Consider the following 21,772-nt stretch of genomic DNA (forward strand, 5'->3'; position numbering starts at 1 on the left):
ACAAATAAACAGCCTGCTTATACAGGGTATAAAAATAAAATAATAAAAATTAAATTCCTTATTAGAGCAAAACATCCGATCCTCACACTACACGCCTGACCGCTGTGGGAGGAGCCTGTTGCTATGGTGACACTCAAACTAAACTTAAATGATTCCAACTAAAGCTAGCGGTTCTCATTTTTTTTATCTTGTTGTATTTTGTTCACCAAATCCTTTAGCTCCACATGGCTTTCTTCGGGTTGACTCATCTGGGATACCAAAACCCTGTTGGAGATAAACTGTTAGTTAAACCCAGTGGACCATCTCGATTTGGGGGTAAGAAGAAGAGCACGTGTGAATGTGAATGTGTGTGTGGATGCTAATCAGCTGTTAGCTAGCAAACAGTGGAGTAGCTAGCTAAACCAAATGAAATTGTTTCTTTTTAGACCCTAAATTTCCCATATATAAGCTACAAGCTAGGTTATGTTATGGGTTAAGCTAGATTCAGCAGTTAGCAAAACAGTTAGCATTTAACCAGATGCAATGATAAACAACCTAACTTCACAGGCATTAAATTAGCAAGTGTATTAATGAAAAGAATCAGATTTAGCACATAAAAAGAAGACGTATGTGATTATTGGATTAATCTCGTAAGCTGCTTAACATTTTGGAAATTTCATAAGACTTGTTCAAACTGTGCCAACTTCATGGTTAACTATTTCCAATTCATGGTTTCAGTTTCCTGTTATATGCAACATTTTGAGAACTTTTCTTAATCAAAAGATATAATATTTTAAATTAAATTGTTAATAGCAATAGCAACAGTCCTAATTTATCATCATTCTCAAATCCATGGATAGTGCATTTTAACTAATCAGATGTCTATTTTCTTGTATATAGCATTGCAATCCAGAGAAGATAATTCTTTGGCACCAGGACAACAGCACAAGTCCCCTACCACCACAGAAGAAGGCACTGTTCTGCAGAAGCCTCTTCCCTTCAGTCTAGAGATCCATCAAGGAAGCCACACACGATACCAGGAGATGATCAGACATGTCAAAACTCCCAGGTGTAAGTACTTAGGTTAGGCTAAACTAGGACTAAACCAGCTATAAACTAAGATTAAACAATGTATGACCTAGGACTAAACAAGCTATAAACTAGGACTAAAGCAGGTATAAATTAGAACTAAACCAGGCCTAAAGAACAACTAAACCAGGTCTAAACTAGAACTAAACTAGGACTAAAATAGGACTAAACCAGGTCTAAACTAGATCTAAACCAGGACTAAAATAGGACTAAACTAGGTTTAAGATAGAATTAAACCAGGACTAAACTAGGGATAAACCAGGTCTAAAGAACAACAAAATCAGATCTAAACTACTAGCACTGAAGTTGATCTATACATTTGTTTCTGCTCTTTCGAATTCTCAAAAGTCTTTAAGTGTCTCATATAAACAGGAAGTTGAAACTAACTAAACCAGGTCTGAAGTAGAACTACACTGTGAAGAAACTTTGATGTAACTACTGATCGCATCCGCACACTAATAACAATTTACTTTTCTTCTCCCCAGCTCCCAATGAGTTGTATTTGATGCCTGTGACTGATAACCAGCAGTACGGGTGGCTCCAGTCCCAAAGTGCAGAACCATGGGTACAAGTTAAACGTTATCCAATGAAGAACAGTGAAATGACCAAGTAAGCCATTGTGCTCAAACATTACTGATTTAATGAGTGAATGGAAATGAATGATGATCCTAATTCCACTGTGAAGAAATGTTGCCTTTGCTCTTTACAGTTGATGTCTAAACTGTAATATTTTCAAAAGAGTAACAGTAGAAAATATTACTTTGACAGGCCTACAATTATACAGAGAATTTATGAGGATCAATTATAGAATTAATTTTTATATTGACTGACCATTACTTAAATGAATTTGTTTATTTATTACTTACTAATGTGATTCTGTCTTCTCGTGTTTTCACAGATTTGTAAGCGAAATGGCAAAGATAGACCCAGACTTCACTCTGTTTTGATTCTTCTGAACATTAAAATGCATCACTGAAGCTTGGTGTGAGTATAGTGAATTCTTTTAATGGAACGCATTAGACTTGTATGTATTCAGAATGTTCAGGGTTGGACAAACAGAGGTGGGTTACTTGGGTAACTTCTTTTACTTTTTAAAGTATCTTTCTAGCAGCCTATTTTTACTCCTACTTGAGTAAAATGTTTATTGACATAACAGTACTCTTACTGAAGTAAAAGCTTTGGTTACCATTATGAGTAAGTCTACAAGTGACAAAAGCTTTATGTTGACAGTATTAAATTATATGAATATTTGTGTTTTTGGGATTTTTGTGTCTATCCTTTGAAAATACCAAATTTTATGCATTATTTAATGTTTTGTCCTTCCATTTACATTAACTTGAAATTATAAATCATTATAAATTACAGCCCAACTGTTACTGGACACCTCTGACGCCCCTGTGTGGGTAGTAGTTTTTCCAAATGTCTTTTTTTATACGCTTACTTCAGGTATTTTTTGGACCACTACTTTGTACTTCTTGTTGAGTAATATTATTCTGAAGCAATGTTACTCTTACTTGAGAAATGTTTTCTATCCTACCCACCTCTGGAGACAAATAGATTAATACAATAGAACTACTGAACTGACTGCTGTTGGCTCAAAATATCTCATGTTTGAAATTGTATTAATACAGTGGTGTTATGTGAAAGTGTTTTGTATTTTGACATTAAATTTCCAAAAAGTTCATTTAGACCCAGAAATGCTGTGCTTGGTCCAACCACTTTAGTGTTTTCTGATTTAGCCATTTTACTTATTGTTTAATCTGTGTTTTTAGACCCTAATATTTCCAGATGATTAAAGTGGAACTAAACACTAAGTCTACTTTTTTGTCACTACTACTAACTGTTTATATGGAGTTTTAATAGCATTATCTGGCAACTTCAGTGCAAATTGGGTAAATGTGTAGCTTTCTGGTCACGTATTACAAACACGTAGCTGCAGGAGTTCCTTATACCTCCAGACCTCCCCTCTCACTCTCTTTAGTCCTCCAGGAACTGTCCAGTTTAGCAGCTCTACTTGAAATGCGGTTGAGGGCAGAGTTAAGTATTAAGTCCCACTTTAAAGGTGATACTGACCGGACAACTATTTTCCAAGAGAAAGAAAATTGAAATAAATAAATGAGTGTGGCAAATGTGTAAAGAAGCATTAATGATCAAGAGTATAATCATTATTTTTTTTATTTTATTTTTGTCTTCAAGGGGAAATGTTATTTTTCTCTGTCGTAGACCTCCCCTCTTCCTGTCCTTTATTTTTGCAAATCACTCCCCTTTTCCATTCCTTAAACTCAGTAAAATAGAAATAAAACAGAAAATACAGAAGGATTTTCAGGCCTGAGCAAAAACACTGTATCAGTAGTTTGTCTGTTCCCCCTAAAACATCCCAAAGTTAACAATCAACACAAGTGTATGGACAGCCAATAGAAATAGAATACATACAGAATGCACATTTTTCAAATCCATGTCTGTTCTATAGCATCTTTACTGCTGGGAAACCTTCTTCACTGGTTGCTTGTTTGTTGGTGTCCTGCATTATAGAAAATTGCTGTTGCTGCTCCAAGGTATTTTTTCACATATTAGACTCTAGACCAATTTCACAAAACTATGTGCGCCTGCGTTGGTAAAAACATGATTGACTGTTGCTGTTAAATGTTCAGAACCATATTATAGAGCAATGAGAGGACACAAACATTATTGAGAATTAAACTTCTCTTGACAAGCCCTTAAGCTTTCACATAAATATTTGTCTTTAGCAGTCTGAACAGTACAAGCAGGCACAGATCCTGTTTAGTGTTATAACATAAGGCAGTCACACTCAGCTATTAGTATTTACCGTACTTAAAGTCTGAGTGGGGGAAAACACTATTAATAGTAAGAGGGCAGCATCCCATTTCTGTTCACTTCCTTCCAGTGCATATGACAAATTTTACATGTATTTTTTGTTTTGTTTGGTGGCATAGTACTGGTAGTAAATAGTTATCATAGTTTTACATCAGTTAAATGGCAGTTTGTGGGGAAAAGAGCCAGATTGTATCTATTGATTTCATTGTATTTTCCCATGAACTATCTAAAATGTTGAACCTGATCATTTCTATTAGTGACTAGACCCAAGAACTACACTGTATTAGCATTATAAATTTTAGTGGCCTATAAAATGTTGTGATGTCACCTGAAACCCAGCAATAGACTTATCTCTACCTATGGCATCAACCCAGAAAAATTCCATCTAAAAAAAGAAACAATTTATGCACAAGTATCTTTGGCAATTTAAACATTCATTAACCAAAATAACTATTACCATAACCATAATTAACTATTAAGGGAACTATTAATGGAACTATTAATCATAACTACTGTGGAATTAGTCTTTGTTTACAATATGGAATTACATCTACATAATATCACATCTGCAGCCTGTGATCAACCAGTAAGTAAAGTAATAAACATAGCCTAAATTTAGAAACTAGAAAGAAAATATGCAAGATTTTTAGTAATATCTCAAGTATAATTAAGTTACCCATGTTTGATTGGTCATATGCACTTTTAACTATAAATTCCACCAATACAAAACAGATTTTCAATTGTCTCTTCTCACTAACTGACAGAAAAGGAATCAAGGAATTGAAGAGTCAAGGGGGCAAGTGAACAGAAATGGCACTCAGCCAATGTGCTTGCAGGTCTACAATTGGTTGTATTATACCAATATTGAACCACTGATAAAGTTGAATGGGGTTTACAATACTGCTGAAGAGGCTGAAAATAAATATAAAAATGCACAGTGAATCATCTGCATTGTGTTCTCCAGCCAAGGCAACTCACGAGTATTATTGTCATGTCATCAGTGTTTCCCATTATATAGGAGACTGTACTGCACCCACAGAGTTAAAATTAAAACTAAAAACAAACTGGACAATTCAAAGGTAAAATAAATGATACGTTTTGCTTCTTGTATTGTTATAAACTATACTCATGATGAAGAAAGACATGTGTAGCTTAAAGGTACACTATGAAACTTTTCTGAGGAAGAGTTTGCCATCTGGTGTCTCCATGGAGATGTATGTTTTTGCCTTGGCTGTTTCGCAGTATGGCATGAACTGTCCATGGAAACAAGCAGGTAAACCCACAGGGCCATTTTTTTTTCATTTGCAATAAAAAGTTTAATGCCATTCTGTGGAATATTTCAGACATAGCAATAGCATCTCCATAGAAACAGACGGGTGGTGGACCTTTCATCAGAAAAAATATTTAGTGCACATTTAAATAAGAGCAACAAAGTGACATAGTTATTCCAAAGGTTTTATCCATGTTTCAGAGTAATGAAATGTGAAAACTAAATATTCCATCTTTTTAATGATCCAAAGTCCCCAAGATGGCGTCCTTAACTGGAAAAGATATGTGACTGAAACCATAAATTAAAACAAATATAGTTATTAAATAATTATTGTCTTGGCCTCCATAGTCTCCATAGAAAAATATGGGAAACACTGCATCATATATTGCCAGCTCAAATACTGTATTGTGCAGTTGATCAGTTGGTACCAGTGAGTTTGACTCTAACAATTTCAACATTAATTAACATTGGAAATCATGCTGGTTTTATCATTTTCATTGGAATGGAATCATTGCAACTGTAAAAGTAGTACGATTCATGAATTAATCAGAACCAATAGAATCAAACAACATTGAGCATATACAAATGATAGATATGGATGGAGCTGATACAAAACACTTATAACAAAATCTGCTCTGAAATGTTTGGCAAGAAAGCAGTTCTGTCATATCAGAAATCTCACAGTGAAGTAGTTATGCCCCTTCAGGATTACAAAGCACAGTATGCAGTCAAAAACCTTACCTCTCACCATTATTAAAGTCTCCTGAATACTGTTGAATAGATATAGTCTTTTATCATTATTATAATTATTATTCATATTATTCATATCATTATCATTATTATTATTATTATTATTATTATTGTTATTATTAGCTCTTCCCAGTTGTTGCACTACTAGATCACCCATCCTACAATGATTTATAGCTTGAACTGGCAGGAGCAGTCAACATGAGTCAAAAACAAAAAAAAAAATAGCTTCAAAATGGCTGCTCAATTAGCTCTAAGAAAACCAATCTGACATAAAATTACAATAAGGAGGACCAAATTGTTAACTTTTCCCCTGAAATTGAAAATACAAAAATCACTGCTCAACTAGCTCTTAATAAAAGGCAAGTAAAATGTATGCAAACAACTCTATGTTACCTGAAATGATATTTTATTGAAAACAAATAAGCTAACTTCACTAGCAGCTCGTAGTTGCTGAGTCTGCTGTCCACAAAATGACTAAAACAACATATCAGGCATGTCTTTCTTTGCTTTTAGTAATACTTAAGTCTTTGGTCGATAAACTCCTTCTCATTTTAGACATTAACTCATACTCACACAAATGCATGTACGTACACCTTTAAATCGTGTAACTGGATATTTGTGCACGCATCTACCCATACTTTTCCTAAAGGACCTTTTGCACGAAACATTAAGATTCAAAATAAATAAAGTGAGAAATTAAATAGGAGTACCTCTTTATAATTCATGTGAAAAAAATGTGAAAAATAACACGGCGAAATAAAAAGTAGCCTTATGTACAGCTTAAATCTTGGTTTGACACAGGCTAAAGGCTTTGTATTAAATAAACAGACTTTGCATCTTTCGAGAAGCCTGAGAGAGAGGCTAGACATGAGAAAAACACGCGGCCTTCGCCATGTGTGTGGGCCCAAAGTGGCAGAGAACACTTTGTCTGGTCAAGAACACTTTTATGCCTCAAGCGTTGGACTGTCCTCTCCATTCAAGTGAAGCTCAGAGAGAGTCTTTGCAGCAGGTTTCAGAGACTGCTAACTGTTTGGAGGTCCATCGTTCAGGAAGTAGGTTGTCATCTCCCCTTTACCTTTGACCTTCACGACCCCTCGGCACTCCAGGACGTAGCCTTTACCCGACAGCACCTGGTACAAGTCTGTGGTCACCTGGGAATGAATAGATAGACGGAGATGGAGAGTTTATTCATTTTTATTTGAGAGGCATCACATTTAAGACTCTATAGACCATGCATTCTTTAATTATGCTATTAATATATTAAACATTAGGAGTAAACACATTCATTAATTATTTATTGTCTGTTGTCAAATGATATTGTCTGCCATTTAATATGAAACACTCTGCATCCTTTGGGAATTATAATGTTGTTTGTGTAAAACTAAACTGATGAAATGATTGTGTAAAACCAACAGGCACACACCAAAAAGTAGAGCTGTTCTCAGGGGCCCCCAACCACCGGATTGGGGCCTATAACTGGGCCATGGGCTGTTTGGTACCAAGCCATTGAAGGAAATATAATCTTTTTAAAATATATTCTGCTACTGTTTTACAGAATACAGAATGTTCTTGTGTTCTACTCTACATAAAAAGAGTCAATGAACCCAGTAAAGTAAGCAAACATGGGAACTAAACATTTTCTAGGTGTTGGGGGACTGTATTGACTACACTATAATATTTGAAAAGGGGATGCAGATTAGTGAAATCTCAAGATTATTCTCAGCTGGAACAAGAAATCTTTTTTTAGGTACTTGGATCTGGCAAAGTCTTGTCCCATCCCTGTCGTTTAACAATAGTTGGTATGACCTCGTCCTCAATCACAGTGTTTTAAATACTGTACCTGTATGCGGTCAGGGACCCCTGTGCTGTCCATGCGACTGGCCACATTCACTGTGTTTCCCCAAATATCGTACTGAGGTTTCCGAGCACCGATGACTCCGGCCACCACAGGCCCAATGTTCAGACCTGTGGAGGAAAAATGAAAATCACATTTATATTATGTAGCTATAATTCATAATTATGATCAGTTTAAATGTATTTACTTGAACTTAGATTATTTGGCTTGTTTTAAGATATTTCTAACTAGGTTCACCTGACTGTCTTTTTTCATGCTAAATCCATCAATGTGGTCAAATAAATGCATTTTGAATTAAGTTTGTTCAGGACATTAACATAACTTCTTATCAAATCACTGAATACACAATACAATTTTACAAACACATTAATATTCTAACTCTTCAGATGCATCTCATATGAACCCACACACCTATCTTCATCTGAAAGTTGTTGAAGGAGTGCTCGTTGATATACTTCATCTGCTCCCTCAGCCTCATGGCGTAGTCGGCCAGTGCAGTGATGTGGGACCGCCCCTCTCTGTCATATGTGGAGTCATTCAGACCAGACGCAGCCATGTACGTTGAGCCAATGGTCTTTATTTTCTCCAACTGACGGTACTTTTCCTCACTGATGATCTGGAAATACATTTTTTTCAAAGATATAAAGTAGTCAAAACTGTACATACCATAACTAAAACATTTACAGGCACATTTTAGAACTTTCCTGATGCATTTTCTAAAAAAATCATCATCATATAATTTTCAAGATAATGTCAAATAAAAAAACAGATAAAGATAGGTAGATAAAGAGATATGCATTTTGTTGACCCATAATTCAGTGCACGATATTTACCTCATCGAAGTCAGCAATGATCTCATTGAGCAGCCGCAGACACTCCACCCCCTCGTTGTTGGCCTCCAGCTCCACGTAAAACTCGGAGAAGTTACTGATGGAGGCGAACATGACGGCGACGCACTCACATGACTGATAGTACAGCTCGTCATTCCTGCGCTCTCGGGCCAGAAAGTGAGCCGCCACGTCTTTAGGCAAAATGTTGTGAAGCAAACGACGATTATAGGCCTGAAGCTCCTCCATCTCCTCCTTCTCCTCTGTGGCCTTTAAAATAAACAAACACATTAGAGCATTGTGGAACAAATGCATCAACAAATCATACCAGTACTATCAGTAGTATAAAATGTAGGTAAATTGCAATGTTGTATGTTATGGTTAATGCAAGAGGAAATGTTGAAACTAACTGCAAATTGCACAAACATTATAATATTATTATTATTTTGTTGTTTTGGCAACAGTGCTGATTTTTCATCTCTGAAACCCATACATAAGATACAGATAACTAGCTCTACAGTACAATTAGTGTGCATCTTTTCCAGCTGTCTTGAGTTGATTCAGAGCAATTTATGAATGATAATTTATTTGATTTAAAAGGTTTTTGGTATCACAAAATTACCAAATTATAAAAGAAGAAACTCTAATATGTACTCTAACCCTCATATGTCAAAGGTCATTTTATCCCAAGAATATGCTTCTGTTCTGTATGAATTAAATTGTCAGGCTAAGAGCAGTGAGGGAAGGCAGGAATAGAAATGACAATTTGGAGATTTTAAGATTTGAATCATGCCAAAATGTTGTTTTTGTATCAACATCCAAGTATTCCCTGAGTGTGTTTCAATGGGAGTTCAACAGCATGGTATAATAAATAGAATAAAAATAGGTCATCCTTGCAGATAGTAATAGGGAGATGGCGCCCTCTTGTGGACCCATACCTGTAGTTTCCAGAGAAAGTCGAGCCTGGCGGTGGACTCGACCTGCTGCGCGTGGAGGTACAGAGCCAACACGAACACAGTGAGGATCACAGGGGTCATGACCCTCAGCGACACTTTGGTCACAACATACGGGCTGAAAAACAAACAGATATCGACAGGCTAGAAACCAGGCACACGTCTGATATGGTAAGACTAGAGAACATGAAAGAGCAATGAAAGACCAATGAGACGGGAAACTCACCACTGGGTTGTAGTTTCATTGAAACTGGACCTAAAAGGAAAAAAATCAGTTAACAGCATTTAGCTAATTTCTATACATTAAAAACAAGGTAACACTAACAGCTGAAAATAATAATGTTTTTCTTACCACTGAGAATAAGTTTCATTTAAATCACTGCAAAAAGAGAAAGAAAATGACTTTAACATTAAATTTCCTTAGAAACATTTTACATCACTTAAAACTTTATTTTGAATTATTTTTACTTTATTAAGTGGAACTAAACACTACATCAACCTTTTTTGCTCCTGAGCTATAGCGTGCTGAGCCTGTGCTGCCTCCAGTGACTACTGCAGTTTCAAGTATTATGTGACATCACACAGGACTGCCCTGATTACAGCCAGGTGGTTCTGATTACAAACTTTCCTCTCACACTCACTCTTTTTTTAGTCCTCTAGGTTCATCACAGTTTAACGGCTGTTTACAATGTGGTTATGGGCAGAGCTTAGGTGTTTAGTCCCACTTTAAGCACTGAACTGCTCTCAAAGTACTCACATGGCGTTGGAGGTGACAAAGAGGTCTGCGTTGTCGAACAGCGCCACCTGTGGCCACTCCATGAGCAGCAGGAAGGTGAGCTGGATGAGCAGCATCAGAGCGAGTTTCCCAATACTACTGATCTGCAGGAAGACGGAGCAGGCCAGCAGCGTCAGCAGCACACTGTAACTGAAATACTGACAGAGAAGAGAGGGCTGTTAGACGTTAAGATGTTTATGACATAATCTAATGTCATCAATATCCACCAGCAATGTTATATTGTCATAATATAAACATGTTGTGTTACAGTTATTGTGGGAAGAAACATTTACGATTGTCACGCTGAATGATAACATTTTAAAGTGTAACATTTCACATTTCAAGATTTTATCTCAGTCCAAAAAAAGGGATACTCGTATTTTTAATATAATGGCAGTAAAATATGTGTTGTCCCAACACAGATATGTTCTAAAAACAGCTCAAAATGATACTAATGTGTACGGTCTGCATCTAATTATCCATGGGTTCAAAATGATGACTGCTTCCATAGCAACTTGTATTACCAGTAACAATTATACAAAACAAAATATTATATTTTTTGAATAGGAAAAAGCTCTAGTATGAAGAAATTCCATAATGATTTCTATCTGTTTTTTTTTTATTTTGATTAATTATAGGTTATGTTTTTCTTAATCAAGTACAATTAGTTTATCCCTCAGCTAATTTGGTATAAAATGAGAGAAAAAATATGAATATACATACATAAACTAGGCCTCACAAGTACAAACACACAGAGTGAATAGTGTATACATTAACTCTCACCTCAGGAAAGGGGCAGGAGGGGCCTTGATTGGGGCAGACCTCCAGCCCACCCTCTGCAGACACATTCAGGCTGCGGATCAAACAAGGTGTTACCATAAACGACGAGAAGTTTAGGCTCTCGGCCACGCACTCCGTCAAGCTTCTAGTGTCACAGGCAAACTGCAAACAAGGCACAGCAAGACAGTCAGTAACTACGGATACAAATGTAACAGGGAAGACTGCATTTACTACCTCCTATTACCTGTTTGAATTTGGAGCTAGGACTATTGTTACCTTATCACTGGACAATTTTAACTAAATATTACATATTTTCAGTAGTAAAAAGTCCTCAAAATGTCACATATAGAAGGAAGCTAAAACCATATGAACAGCATGGTGCCAGTTTCAAACATCTGTGTATGTATCTTTCTACTTATTTGTCCGCATGCCACCTTTGCCTTTCAACCAATCATCTCTCAAGCCATTCATATAAATAGTCTCTCCCTTCTTGCAGTTTCAACTAGTCCCCATAGTGTTCCACATCTGAGGTTCAGTTGTGATCGTATTACAGTTTTTGAACCAGAACAATGTTACAGTTATTACCTATTTCACAGTAAAGCTGGCGATGACTAGCATGCCAATGTGCACTTCCTGATGACCAGACAATAAAACTCCATCTATAATTACCGGTAGATGAAGGCTTATTTTGACCTGAAGAGCTGCTTAAAATATATCTGTACTAAATCGGGAACAGCGGCATTAAATCCCTATTGTTGGATTGGTTTATTGCATTTTTTGTCATTCAAACTCACCATATTGACAAAGGCAGATATGAAAACGAGGAGGATGCTGAAGACTCCCACCAGGGTGCTGTTAGTGCGAGACTGGACAATCTTTTTAGAAACCGTCTGCATCGGGGACGGAAATAGCTGAACAAGAGACAAAAGCAAAATGTAATACAGACATGTAGAGCAAAGCCTTTGTATCACATAAGGTATTCTTCAAGTCTACTACCTTAATGCAGGAATATATGGCACAGATGAAGAGGATGTTGGCGAGGATGATGAAGATACTGATATAGATTCCCAACATGACCGGGGTGCTGGAAAAAAGGTACACATTTTATTATACATGTTAAAAATGGTGAAATAGTAATAGTTTTATGGGCTTGTACTTACTGTGGGAATATGACTATTTGTATGAATGATATAAAGCAGAACACTAGTAGAGTACAGGCAACGTATCCACCAAAACGATCGTCCACTTTTTTGGAATACTGCAGAAAAAAACAATATTTATTACATTATGTTCTGATCTATGGGATAATGTTTCCTCATCAAAAACAGGCCTGGAGTTGTGTTTTGTTTCATTCACACATGTTAATATAAACCCTGCATGTTTAGGCTGAGTTCTTCTCTCAAACAGAAAACACTGTTCCACCTTATGATGTCATCATGTGGTAATACAGGAAGTGCTCCACTGTGTTTTTAAACTCCATACATCTTCAATTGAATCATCATCAGCCCAGTACCTGCCAGTCACTACTGAGCAAAAGGTAAAAGGAACTGTTAACATGAAAACTACCACTTCATGACATCACAAGGTGCAACAGAGCATTTTGAGCTTTGGAATTGTAGACAGACTAATAATAAAAGATAACTTAAACATGTATAAATGAAACAAAACGCAATTCCAGGTATGTTTTTGAGGACGTAACAACATTATAACATGACTTAAACCTATAAGACCTTTAAAATAAAATAACTTGAATAAAAAATATTATTGTTACTATAAGTTTTGACTTGTTTGGATTAATTTGATAATTAGAGTCAAATCACTTGACTTTGATTATGTAACACAATTCCCGACAGGTTGTATAAGATTTGCAAAAATATGTTCCTGAGCAAGTTTCAAGGGCGACTGGTCCATTGAGCTGATCAAAAGGATTAAAGTTGTTTAAAATGGCATATTCACTTAGGTTTCCATGTTCTGAATCCATTACATCAATTGAAGTACTCTATTCTAACTATTCTATCTACTATTTATATACAGAAGTTCACATCAACAATGTTTTAATATCATGTGTTTGTTTTTTCTTGTGTACTGTTATGTAAAATTCATGACTGAAAGAAAACTAAAAGGTCTGCCACCTGCTTGTCTCCATAGAATGTTCCACAATATGACATTTTAATTGTTACTATATCCATGGAGACAAACTGATGATGCCTCTAAACCAAGTTACTGTGTTTAGATCTGTGGAGAGGCAACCCTGCTCACAGTGAAAGTTTGTATTTGTCAAGTCACATTAAAGCAATAAAAACACATATAACTAAATAAATGCACAGTATATAAACCGTTAACGTTCCTGTACAGACCTTTTTCTCCAGAGAGGAGGTCTGGAAGGTGAGGAGGAACTTCTTGACATGGTCTTTTCGGAGCTGGTCGATGCTGCGAGCGTCGATGGCTCGTCCCAAAAACTCGTCTACCTCGTCCTCTGGGTTCATTGCCTCCTGAACTCCTCGGCTACACAGGCAAAAATAAAGAAAATATTACATCATTTCTGACTATGTAACAATACTGGCAATAATGTAATTCTACAATAAAAGTCACAAGTCAATTTTAATATATCAAATGATAATTGTAATGAGAGCTGTGAACTGAATGGCATTATTATCTATTTTTGGGTAAATAAAGTTGATTGATAAAAATAAAATACCTTTTTTCTACAGTTGCATAATCGAAAAAAAAGTTGATTAAACTCCATTGACCATAATGCTTTACTCCTTTGACTGGTTGGTCACTATTACAGTATTGCATTGTGTGTGTGCAACAACAACATAATTTAAAGATTATGAATAGAGTAGAGTATGGATTAAAATAGGTTTAGGTTATAGTATAGGTTAAGGTACATTTCAAACTAAGACAGAGGATAAATAGTAACTATGGTAAAGTTTAGGATCAGTCTCCGGGAACTGAATGCAAGTCAGTGTAATGCCCTTATAAGTGTGTGTATTGTGGACTCACTTGTCTTTACTGGAGGTCTCGTCTATCCCCTGCAGAGGAGTTAGAACATGTGATTAGAGCGATTTGTTACTCCATTGGCTAGGACGTATGACTTTGTTGCTATAGTCTCACCATTTGTCTGAAGACTTTGGAGTCTTTGGTCCTGGAGAAAGTCCGGTCTGGGACCCAGCGCGGCATCAGACCCTCGTTGGAGTTGGCTCTCGTCCGCTGCATCTTTGCCATCATCGCCTTCTCCTCCTTCTGCTCACAAAATAAGCCACAAGATATGAATTATTACTGATCATTATTTAACATAGGGAGGTACAGTATGGTACACGTGTTCAAGACCAAAGAAGCGTCTAACACTCTCATTAGGCCAACTGTTGTGTTGTTGTTTTTTTCCACAAATGTACTTGTATTTATTTTCAATAAGCACATAAATGAAAACTTTAATTCAATTTTGAAATATTCCACAGTATGGCATTAAACATCAAGCCAAGCATTTCAAGCAGTTGTCACTAGGTCAAGTTGTCAGGTTTGTGGTGAGCCGTCTCACAGAAAAAACATGTGATTTTCAAGGTATTTGAGACAAAGTTAAAACAAAAACTAGTCAAATGACTGTGTGAAACATAAGTCTAGTCCCACGGAGGCAAGCATGTGACGACTCCCCTATCAGAAAACTTACACAGTACTTCTTTAAACAATAGCATGTGGCTGGCACTGACCCGTTTCTGACTGCAGCCGAGCACCAGAAATGTCTCGATGCTGTTTTCTTTCAGGTAGGCGTTTCTCTCTCCTCCGAAGCCCGGCTCCACCTCGTAGTCCCCGTTCAGATACTGTAGTGTGGCTTTGGTGATGTGGATGCGCCTGGCAACACAACACAGACATATTTAAACACATACTTCTAAACTGAACACATTATATCAGCAGAGGGATAAAGTGGCCTAAATGCCTCTCACCCAGCTTTGCCTCCTGCCTCCATGTGGTTGGCCAGAGTTACGTCATTAGACCACACGTCAAACTGCCACTTCCTGAGCCCCAGGACCCCACAGTGCACCCGGCCGCTGTGAATGCCCACACGCATGTTCACGTTTACCCCCGTGACCTCACGGACAAGCCTAAACAAGACATACAAATATAACGTTATGCTCCAAATATTACTATAAGTTGTAATTGTTCACCCAGGACTGGTTTAAAGTAGAAAAGTTTTTAAATGATATGTTCTGTATTGGCAAGACACACAATATTATACTGGACTCAACTTATTTAAACATTTGAAAAGTATTGTTTTGTTGCAGACATAGACTGTACATATAAATGGACATAGTTCAGCCACCGTGTTCCAAATAGAAGGTGAGCAGGGGCGCACGTCCGGCTCCATCAACTTTTACTTTCTATTGAAAAACAAATCTCTCTCTGCAACTGGCTGGTTACTCGGTCACAAATGTTCATATTAACCCCCTCTACATATAACATTAATATATGAACATTAATAACATCAATATATGAACATTAATAACAGACAAATCAAGGCACTTTTTTTCCTGAGATCCCTCCTGCTAACATTAGCAACAGGTTTGATTGATGATTGACAGCGTTGCTATACCAGTGCGAGTGGTAAGGGGCATTACCTTTAACAGCCTCACTCCAGATTGGCTCTTTGGTTGCTATGATACTCACAGTTGTAATTCGAAATATGGAACTTATCTCTAAATTGGCCCCTATAACTGCTCTAACATCGATGAGCTTTATTTGACTGGAGCTGAACGGTGTGGGTGATGTCATACTCCCTTAGTCCACTTCTTTATACAGTCTATGGTTGCAGCAGTATGAAAAATATGGGACTATGTAGACCATAATTCTTTGCTGTTGTAGCTTAGTCGATTAATTGATCAATGAATTAACTAACTATTTTAGAACTATAATAAGACATAAAACTATAGTACTGTAAGGTAACACAATGACAGACTATGACGACATTTGAATAATATTTCTATTAAACATCTCTTAAACACTGGTCAGTACTCACGAGATGGCCTCTATCATGTCGACGCCCATCTCCACACAGCAGTGAGCGTGGTCCGCCCGTGGCTCAGGTAAACCAGACACACAGTAATAACAATCCCCCAAGATTTTAATACGCAGACAGTGGTTCTCCTGGGAAAGAAAAGAGTTTTTAAAATATCTGGAAAATGTAACCATTCTTTTTAGTACAGATGGTTTAAGAGATTATTTTACAAACATTCTTGAATACTATAGGTATGTCCAACTATTTACTTGTGAAATGAATGCATGCTATATTATATATTGTTTTGTTCCTCTGTTCCTCCTCTAGTTTCTTTAGAGAATGTCCCACTTTAGTATAAAAAGTCCAATTTACAGAGAAAACATGCAACAGGCATTTTCCTTGCAAAATTCAACACTATTTGGACATACATTGTACTTTCAGGGTTGTAATATACTTTGACCTCTGTCTGCGAGTTATAATAAAAATAAAGCAGTTTTAACAATATCTCTTTTCCACCATGTCCTACCATATCACACAATGAGTCCCATTTTTCCTGTAATTTGTACCTTCCCATTTAAATTATGAAAAATTAGTATTGTAAAACTATGATGAAATGAAAGTAATGTATTATAATATTACAATATAATCTACATTATATCTGACATTACTTACAGATGCCAGTTTGTCGAATCTGGCGAAGAGTTCATTTAGTGTCATTACGAGCTCCTGAGCCGTGCACTGAGAGGCCAGACTGGTGAAGCCCTCTATGTCTGCAAACAGGATACTGCGGGACAGAGAAAAATACACAACATCATTTAGTATTTACAACAATACATTAAGGTTTACATTTTAACATGGTTTTAGTGAATGTTTAGCCCACTGCACTACTGTCTTCCCAGTATGTTCATCAAATCTAAACCCACATGCTAATCAATATTAAGCCATTTTAAATACATTTTTAACCAAATAAAGGTTCAAATATGCTGACAGGGCTTATGAAAATTAAGTGTATTGATGAAAAACAGACATTGTTCATTATTTTTTGACATGTTGATTTAATACTGCTGTTGTCTTTGTAATAAAAGGTTTTTGGCATGTGTTTTATAGTTTTATAATACAGCTGATTGATTATAATTTTTGAATTACAATTGTGGTTATTTTAAAAGTTGATGAAAGCATGATTACTCTGGTTAATCATCCCAGGCCTAACTGAGTATAAAGTCTTTTCTGGCTCTTGTTTTGACGTGGGTTACAGCCTACAGTCGCCTTTGTGTTCAGAAGATAAATAACCAGAACAAATTTCCTTACACTAGAACGCTACAGTATTATCAGACCACTACTTCACAATACCATAAAACTGCCTGACCACCCAGTCCTCAACACTCTGATCGTATCCAGAGGGTCTAGAATCGGATCGTAAAGTGCAGCAAACCTCTGCTCTAACTTGGGACATTCCAACCTCAGCCTTTAATAGGTACAATGTGTCTCGAATACAAAAGACATTTCCTCTCGAAACTTCTCGTAACATTCAAAACAAAATATAGAACTTATTTTGCCTCAGATAAATAAGAGTTTGGAGCTTTTCATTGTTGATTTTGCAGAATTCAACATCACTTTCTTTGTCCTCTGCATTATTTCTGTCCCCTTTTTTACATGTAAGCCAAACTGATCGTGTGACTGATTCTGATTGGTTAATCCACCTGTCAATCACACCCTTTTAAATGACGGACACACACGCCTAAAGTTTTGTGTGGTTTTGCTGGCAGATAACAATAAAAATACATGTGTGGTATATATGATAGTTAAAAAAATACACTACTTCTATGACTTTTGCCTGTTTCTTCCATACAGCGCTCCTGACCTTGAGATTCTGCCCCCTGCTGAGCTCAGGGCCTCAGTGCAGTGAATGGGAGCTGTCTTTGCTCACTTGTGTAATTGAAAATGTGCCGATGCGCTCCATCTTTGGGGATTTTCTGATCCTGGCACTTGGTGATTAAGTATTCCCTCACTAGTGTTAATTAGCCTCTACTTTGCCAAACCGCTCTCCCTGTGCTATAACTGTGTGAGTTTGCTCTGTGAGAGGAAGCTACTGAGCGAAGACACTGTATAAGCACATGATGTATAAATACACAGTGGGACAGTGGAATTAATCAAATTTTAATCAAATCAGGATCCGGTTATTTCAAATCGTCCAACACATACGTTTGAGTGATAGCAATGTTTTATTATACAACATCTATTTTTGTCATGCGATTTTATATATTATATGTTTGATAATGCCAGAAGTCAATTTGTGATTTTATTATTAATACAATTATTGATTTGAAACATGACTAAACAACAGTAAAATCCTTAATCTTGTCTAATACACAAACATTCCCCTAGTACAGTATGTGATCAGCTTTGTCGGAACACACTTTCTGAATGATAAAGTACAATTAATGTGACATAAGCAGCCAGATAAATACTTCAGGTTTATGTGTTACAGCCAAAATGGTCATTGCTATCATTTTCAAGTTCCTTTGCTTATATTTTGACCTGATTAATCAAGATGATCAATTATCCAGCTAACTTTGACATCGCTGTAATGTACATATTGTTTATTTTATGTACTTATTTGTGTGCTGCAGACAGGAGCTGACCTGACGTTGTCATGCTTCTGGATATAGATCTTATGGAACATCATGTCTTCCTTCTTGGCATTGATGTCAGCCTTCATCTCCATGGCAACGTGCCTAGGCAACACGGAGAGCAGCAGCCGTTCCTGGAAACAGCAACAAAATGCAGATCACTGTGTCATTCATAACATCAGCCTCTCTCACTTTCACTGTGTCTTTATCTCTCTCTCACTTTCTCTTTGTCACTGCTCCCTCTCTCTATCTGTTCTCCCTCCTTCTCTCCTCTCTCTATCCGTCCTTTCTCTCTGTGTCTCCCCATCTCTCCTTTTGCTCTGTTTCTCCATCTCACTGCTCTCTCCCTCTCTCATCTCTGTATCCCTCCTTTATCCCTCTTTTCTTCTCTCTTATCTCTTCTTGTCTCTCTCTTTCTCTCTCAGTCTCTATCTCTGTCTCTCTTCCTCCCGCTCTGCCCTCTCTCTCTCTCGACTTGCGCACTCTCTTATTTTCCATTGGTCACATCTGAGGCTCATTGTTTCATTCATAAAAACATGGAGCCTGTTTTTAGTGGAAATACTCTGTGTGTGATGGTCTGTGTGTCTCTGTGTGATGGACTTTGTGTGTGATGGTCTGTGTGTGATGGTCTCTGTGTGATGGTGATGGTCTCTGTGTGATGGTCTCTGTGTGTGATGGTCTCTGTGTGATGTCTCTGTGTGATGGTCTGTGTGTGATGTCTCTGTGTGATGGTCTCTGTGGTCTCTGCGTGATGGTCTCTGTGATGGTCTGTGTGTGTGATGGTTTGTGTGTGATGGTCTGTGTGTGATGGTCTGTGTGTGATGGTCTGTGTGTGATGGTCTCTGTGACGGTCTCTGTGTGATGGTCGCTGTGTGATGGTCGCTGTGTGATGGTCGCTGTGTGATGGTCGCTGTGTGATGGTCGCTGTGTGATGGACTCTGTGTGTGATAGTCTCTGTGTGATGGTTTGTGTGTGATGGTCTGTGTGTGATGGTCTCTCTGTGATGGGCTCTGTGTGATGGTCTCTGTGTGATGGTCTCTGTGTGATGATCTCTGTGATGGTCTTTGTGTGTGATGGTTTATGTGTGATGGTCTGTGTGTGATGGTCTCTGTGTGATGGTCTGTGTGTGATGGTCTGTGTGTGATGGTCTGTGTGTGTGATGGGCTCTGTGCGATGGTCTCTGTGTGATGATCTCTGTGATGGTCTTTGTGTGTGATGGTTTGTGTGTGATGGTCTGTGTGTGATGGTTTGTGTGTGATGGTCTCTGTGTGATGGTCTCTGTGTGATGGTCTCTGTGTGATGGTCTCTGTGTGATGGTCTCTGTGTGATGGTCTGTGTGTGATAGTCTCTGTGTGATGGTGTGTGTGTTATGGTCTGTGTGTTATGGTCTGTGTGTGATGGTCTGTGTGTGATGGTCTCTGTGTGATAATTTATCATTGCATAAACTGTACCGTGAAATTAGCTGTTTCATCACAATTGTAAACACCATCTTTTTATGTTTTATTTGTTGTTTTCAGATTCAGATCATCCAGAATGAGCTCCTTACTTTGAGTGACCAAAGTCATACAAAATTCGGCAACAAATTTTATTGATGTTAAATTGCACTTGTACTCTAAGTTTTATATTAATAAGAGGCCGGAGCAGGTGCACTTTTCAGAAGCCTTTAATTTAGACCATAAATGAGATTATATTGTCCAAGCTTCTTTTTTGTATAATACAGTTTATAAAATGCAAAGCTGTGTATAAATTAAATTAGAACCATTGTGAAAATTGTAGGATGCAGATTCAAAATAATTTTCACATGTCTAAATGATTATTCATGTACATGGCGCCTCTAACTAACTAACATAACCAGTTTAACTTAGTGCATCTCAGAGGGGACAGCATTTAAATCAATTACACTTTATTGTCCCACAGGGACAGAGCTGCAGCACAGGAAGTCCCAATATGTATTCACACTGGCCACAAGAGGGCAGTAACGGAGAAAATTATTACAGATATTTAGAAATTACAAATACAAAAAAAAAAAAAAAGAACTGTATTTGATTAGATCGACTAAATCGACTTGCTAGCAGGATTATTGCACATTATATTGGTTAATTTAAGACAGATTTACTACTCAATAATTGCATGAATCTTTCACAGGATTGTATATTGAATAAAATAAACTAGTAGTTTTCAATCTGGATAATGTGCAAGGCATTTCCTTTAAAGCTGGAGTATCATTTTTCTGGTGGACGATCTGCCACCATTTTGCCTCCATGGAGATGTTATTGCTCTCAGATCGATAAAATATGCAAACATGTATGGATGACATCTAAAGCCTCTTCAGACATGTTTTTGATGAGGGAACAATGTTATAAAAACAACGATTGTGCATAAAGTACTCATACTCCTTAAAGTGCTGGTTCAGTGTATTCCTGTTACCTGTTGTTGGTTCTCTCTCTGCAGATGTAGTCGTGCCTGGATGTAGCCTCTGGTCTCCTGAAAGGCCTGTCTCTGGGACACCTCGGCCGGGTAGTGAGTGCAGATCCCAATGATGTTTGTGCACAGGAAGATCAGGACGTTAGCGCTCACCTGCACAACACAACAACAGAGAACAAACTTAATATATGTGAAACTTAACAGAGCAGAGCTAGGCAGACAAGACTGAATGATTTGTGGTTGCTCGGTAACTTATTTTCCATTCACATAATTAAAGTAAACCCAGGAGCATCATTTGAGAGCAGTGACTAAGAACCCCGTGCATTTCAGTGGGAAATGCTCTAATGAAAAAGCAACAACGTTTCTATATTAACTGCACCTACGTGCCTGGAATGTTCCACAGTACGACATTAAAACATACTGCATTTATGTTGCATTTGTTCATCCACAGATGGTTCAACTGCCAAAAAACCATGCCTCTTCTGAAGTCTGACATTGTTGAGTGGCGTTACTTGTTTGTCTCCATGGAGAAAGATACATTTAATGCCATGCTGTATACAGGCAAAGGAATACAGACAAGCAAGGTAGTTTCTGGTAGAATGACACGCTTTG

General features: G+C 37.3%; 2 protein-coding genes across 2 annotated transcripts in view; one reads left to right on the top strand and one right to left on the bottom strand.

The window, feature by feature from the left end:
- The first annotated feature begins 112 nt into the window (after positions 1-112).
- On the top strand, positions 113-2,071 carry LOC117373910 (testis-expressed protein 49-like). Its single transcript, XM_033970028.2, has 5 exons — positions 113-126; positions 219-315; positions 880-1,050; positions 1,554-1,677; positions 1,967-2,071. The coding sequence occupies exons 1-5, from the start codon at positions 124-126 to the stop codon at positions 2,013-2,015; spliced, it is 444 nt and encodes a 147-aa protein (XP_033825919.2). The 5' UTR covers positions 113-123; the 3' UTR covers positions 2,016-2,071.
- Positions 2,072-6,032: 3,961 nt separating this feature from the next.
- Positions 6,033-21,772, bottom strand: part of LOC117374053 (adenylate cyclase type 6-like) — a 41,363-nt gene continuing 25,623 nt past the window's right edge. Inside the window, exons 4-24 of the mRNA XM_033970192.2 lie at positions 21,164-21,313; positions 18,749-18,870; positions 16,779-16,890; positions 16,128-16,255; positions 15,058-15,216; positions 14,824-14,965; positions 14,231-14,359; positions 14,120-14,148; positions 13,471-13,618; positions 12,274-12,371; positions 12,110-12,197; positions 11,908-12,024; positions 11,117-11,275; positions 10,316-10,491; positions 9,911-9,937; positions 9,785-9,814; positions 9,544-9,676; positions 8,612-8,875; positions 8,190-8,394; positions 7,764-7,888; positions 6,033-7,074 (exon numbers count right to left, since the gene is read on the bottom strand). Coding sequence (XP_033826083.1) covers positions 6,946-7,074; positions 7,764-7,888; positions 8,190-8,394; positions 8,612-8,875; positions 9,544-9,676; positions 9,785-9,814; positions 9,911-9,937; positions 10,316-10,491; positions 11,117-11,275; positions 11,908-12,024; positions 12,110-12,197; positions 12,274-12,371; positions 13,471-13,618; positions 14,120-14,148; positions 14,231-14,359; positions 14,824-14,965; positions 15,058-15,216; positions 16,128-16,255; positions 16,779-16,890; positions 18,749-18,870; positions 21,164-21,313 — 2,670 coding nt within the window. The 3' untranslated portion in view covers positions 6,033-6,945. The remainder of the gene's footprint in view (positions 7,075-7,763; positions 7,889-8,189; positions 8,395-8,611; positions 8,876-9,543; positions 9,677-9,784; positions 9,815-9,910; positions 9,938-10,315; positions 10,492-11,116; positions 11,276-11,907; positions 12,025-12,109; positions 12,198-12,273; positions 12,372-13,470; positions 13,619-14,119; positions 14,149-14,230; positions 14,360-14,823; positions 14,966-15,057; positions 15,217-16,127; positions 16,256-16,778; positions 16,891-18,748; positions 18,871-21,163; positions 21,314-21,772) is intronic.

Source organism: Periophthalmus magnuspinnatus, chromosome 7, assembly GCF_009829125.3.
Source record: "Periophthalmus magnuspinnatus isolate fPerMag1 chromosome 7, fPerMag1.2.pri, whole genome shotgun sequence".
Taxonomy (NCBI): domain Eukaryota; kingdom Metazoa; phylum Chordata; class Actinopteri; order Gobiiformes; family Gobiidae; genus Periophthalmus; species Periophthalmus magnuspinnatus.

Excerpts from the sequence above, each read along its gene's own strand:
- LOC117373910 (XM_033970028.2), top strand. Across the intron at positions 316-879 it reads TGGACCATCTCGATTTGGGG|CATTGCAATCCAGAGAAGAT; the intron begins GTAAGAAGAAGA and ends TCTTGTATATAG. Across the intron at positions 1,051-1,553 it reads ACATGTCAAAACTCCCAGGT|CTCCCAATGAGTTGTATTTG; the intron begins GTAAGTACTTAG and ends TCTTCTCCCCAG.